General features: G+C 36.6%; 1 protein-coding gene across 1 annotated transcript; it reads left to right on the forward strand.

Moving 5' to 3' along the window:
* The first annotated feature begins 3,026 nt into the window (after positions 1-3,026).
* LOC149179180 (uncharacterized) lies at positions 3,027-3,968 on the forward strand. The gene has a single exon (XM_089422372.1). The coding sequence runs from the start codon at positions 3,027-3,029 to the stop codon at positions 3,966-3,968; it is 942 nt and encodes a 313-aa protein (XP_089278498.1).
* The last annotated feature ends 277 nt before the right edge of the window (positions 3,969-4,245 follow it).

A 4,245-nucleotide genomic window follows, 5' to 3' on the forward strand; every position in this document is an offset into this window, starting at 1 on the left:
TATTACTCAACAGGGGATTACAACAACATATTTGCACATCTGGAATTATTTTTCCTCACACCTTCTCATCCCACATATCCTCTACGGGCTTACATTTTTATAGCTAGGAGTAGAAAATTGAATCATAAATTCACTCACAACAAATATAGGATGCAATAACTCCTCATCAGGAATAAATGGAGTTAATTTAGCAACAAATCCTATTGTTGTCACATTCATGAGATTTTTTCCAATTTTAATTAACAGAAAATCTCAACAGGTGTCAATGATCAACTTGGTTTTTCTAATGTGTGAAGAAAAGAGATTAGGGATTGGAGTAGTGAATATCGTAATTTCCAGTTAGTATTTTTATATTTTGTGTTTATACTACAGACTCTTGTTGTAATTTAATTTGTTATGTTTATGTTATATTTTTTCTTTCAGTAATTTCAATGATATTGCTTATATATATTTATAAAATTTCAATTATTCCTGTCAATAAAATGTGATATTATTTCTATGTATTTATGTGTTGTTTTTTTATGTTTATGAAACTTGCATCCTGTATGTTTATGTTATATTTTTTATTTCTGTAATTTCAATGATATTGTTTTTATATATTTCTAAAATTTCATTTATTCCTGTCAATGAAATATGATATTATTTCTATGTATTTATGTGTTGTTTTTTTATGTTTATAAAACTTGCATCCTACAATAGCTCTTTCACAAATCGAAGAATAAATTGGGGCAAACTGGTTTCCTCAATACGGAGGTAGGTTTGTTGCCTAAATTTCCTCACCTCTAAATATTATAATATGATATTGTTATTATGTCTAATTCAAGAACAGTCCAGATTACCACTTCTCATTCCTTGGGTTAAGAAACAAAGGTGCTAAATATAGTATTTTGTGAATTTTTCAATAAAAATACTAAAGAATGTTTTTATACATATATATAATGCAAAATATCGATAATTTTCTCTCTGGATAATTTGGCTAATTAAATTTGGTGATTTGGTTATTTTTTTGTTGTCTTAAATTTTGAATGCAAAATATTCATAGTTTTCTCTCTAGATGATGTGGTTATCTAAATTTTGTTTTTTATTGGTATTTTTTGTTTTGTTTTATTTGGTGATTTGAATTATTTTTTATTATTATTATGTATGGTGCATCATATATATATTGAATCTATGTGTGTGTGTGTGTGTGTGTCTATATATAGATATATATATATATATATATCTATATATATATATATATATATATATATATATATATATATATATATATATATATATATTGAATCTTTATGTTTACCTAGTATGATTTTAGATTTTATTTACACAAACATTCAGAGGACTCTATGTCAATTAAGATATTGAAAATGAATATCTAAACCCAATAACAAATTCATGCAATAACAGGGTATGCAATATCTTGGGGAGGGTGGAGGCAAAATCATGTGAACCAAATATAGGAATATTTATGAAATCCTATGGAATTATAGTGTTTTGTTTGTTATTGTTTCGAGCCTCGTTCTGAGCAGCATGTGTTCTCAGCTAGGGTGTTTGTACAAAAAACCCTGACTCCTATGCAACAAATCCATGGTTGCGGTGCTACCTTCACCTGCACCCACCTCATCTTGGAGTTCTGACAGAGGAATGAATGCATCTTCCTGGGGGAGGTATCCCCTCCTACCGAAATATTGCGGCTGGAGAAACAAGTATCTAAGGTGTAGCGTCTACAGGTAATCATGGCGGAAATGGTAAAGGTCCTCCGGTCCTTGGCACTCAGTGGCAAGCTCGCTTGTGTGGGAAGTGCCTTCCATGGGCTGCCAAAAAACCATGATTTGTCATACCCAACAAAAAAATGGAGACATACAGGAAATATATAAAAGACCATGCATTAATATGCAAACTCATCGAGGTTTCTCTACAATGATTTTCAACAGTCTAGAGGATAAGGAAAGGGATTTTGAAAATGGACCATACTTTTTCAACAATTGAGGTCTCTTTATGAGGCACTGGGAAGAATTTTATAACCCTGACTAGGCTAAATTATTAGCAGCACCAATTTGGGTCAAACTATTTTCTCTAACAGTAGACTTTTGAGATCCAGATATCTTGGAAGGAATTGGGAACTCCAATGGACACTTTGTCAAGGTTACAGACTCCACACGATGGGGAAGGTACACCTCCTATGCTAGGATCTGTGTTTACATGAATATAACGGAGCCTCTACCTGAATTCATTGAGCTAGAATACCATGATGAGGTATGGAAGCAACCCCTTGACTATGAGAATATTCCTTTTAGATGTCGTAGATGCCATGAGTATGGGCACTTGTTTCATGAGTGCCCTTTGAATCAGTTTGAACCTCCAGAAACTCCCAGCACAAATAGCCAAGCCAAAAAAAAAGAGGATACAGAGGGTTTCCAGGAAGTTCAAAGGAGGAAATGAAACTAGAGGAATCTGCAAACATCCACCCAGCCACCACCTAGCAAAGGCTTGTGAAACAACAATTGATATGACATCCTTCAGGAGGAGGAAGAGGATACGGAGTTTCTGAATGGAAACCCGGGCCCTGAAAATCACCCAACCCCATAGAAGGGCATGAATAATACAAAGAGAAAGGCAGAAGAGGAACCCCAAGAAAAAGAAACCACTATGCAACCAGTTGATTAGGTTAACATGGAGATCGACAGCCAAAAGGAGGATTTAATCATAGAAGAGAAAGTCATGCGAAGACTATTGAATGAATGGAGGCATTTAGATGAACGATTCATATCGGAGGACCAGAAACAACTATACAAAGAAACCTTTCAACAGTACAAATCCAAGCAAGGTTTGATTGCCTCAGACCAGCTGGAGCATCTGGGTTCTCAAGTAATTCAAGCTGCGGAACAGGAATCTCAAGGTAAAGGAGGGAAGAAGCGCGGGAGAAAGAACCTAAACGAGTCCATACATATGGTATGAGAAATGTTGGTGAACTCTGGAAGGGTGGTGCCGCTGTCGGTAGTTTTCCACCAACTTAACAAACCCCCGAAATGATTATTACATCCTGGAATGTAAGAGGCCTCAACAGCAGAGGCAAACAAAGATATCTGAAGGACAGGCTCAAAAGGGATAAGCCCAGTATTATGGTGATCCAAGAAACTAAGATTACAGAAGCAAAGTTAAAGGAAATTATGAATAATTTCAAGCCTCATTATGAAGTAGTTGCTCAGGATGCCAGAGGTAGTGCTAGAGGCCTGGTTATCCTATGGAACCCTGCTGAAATAATATTTGAGGATTGGGTTAGCCTCCCAAGAATCCTCACAGAAAAATTTCACCATATTGGCTCTAGAGATTGGGTTCTATTAATAGGAATCTATGGGCCTCACATTCCAGGAGAAAAAGGGGTTTTCCTCCAAAACCTCACAAAATTGAGACAAGTGTATCCAAATGATCTATGGATAGTAGGAGATGACTTTAACATGATATCATCACTAAAAGAGAAGAAGGGAGGAATTCGTCGAACAGAGGTTGACATGGAAGCATTTGGTGATGTCATTACGGATTTGCGCCTTGTGAATCTATCAGTGAACAATGGAGTCTATAGCTGGAACAACAGAAGGGGAGGAGCTCACCAAATTGCATCATGTTTGGACTGGTTCCTAACTTCAGAGCAAGTGATCAGCGGGGATCTCTTCCTTGAGGCTTTGATCCTCACATGCATGGTATCAAACCATTGGCCAATCTACCTTGATATTGATTTAAAAATGGGACCCAAGAACTGCCCCTTTAGATTTGAAGCCTTCTGGCTAAGGAACCCCAATCTCATGAAGAAAATTGAAGGTTGGTGGAAAAGCAGCGAAGAGCAAGGAAGGAATCACATGCATACATTTCATCTGAAGTTAAAGGAGCTTAAGCAAAAGATCAAGAAATGGAACCAGGAAGAGTTTGGACACATCATGAAAGACCAACACCATTTAACCAACAAAATGTAGGAACTCCAACAAAAGATCATCCAGCAGGGCAGATCTGATGATCTTGTGGAAGAGGAGGGATGACTAATCAATCAATTAGAGGAAAGAAGAAAACAGGAAGAGATATTATGGAAGCAGAAATCCCGGGTAAGATGGTTGTGTGAAGGACAACGAAACACATGGTTCTTCCACAAAGCCATGATCCAGCACTGACATCACAACCGGATCTACTCACTAAAGGATGAAGGAGGGAATCATTTGGTTCAGCATGAGGAAATGGAGGACCTGGTTGTGAACC

Source organism: Pinus tabuliformis, chromosome 4_1 (genome assembly GCF_031772625.1).
Source record: "Pinus tabuliformis cultivar Carrire ecotype Pingquan chromosome 4_1, CPIR1, whole genome shotgun sequence".
Classification (NCBI taxonomy): domain Eukaryota; kingdom Viridiplantae; phylum Streptophyta; class Pinopsida; order Pinales; family Pinaceae; genus Pinus; species Pinus tabuliformis.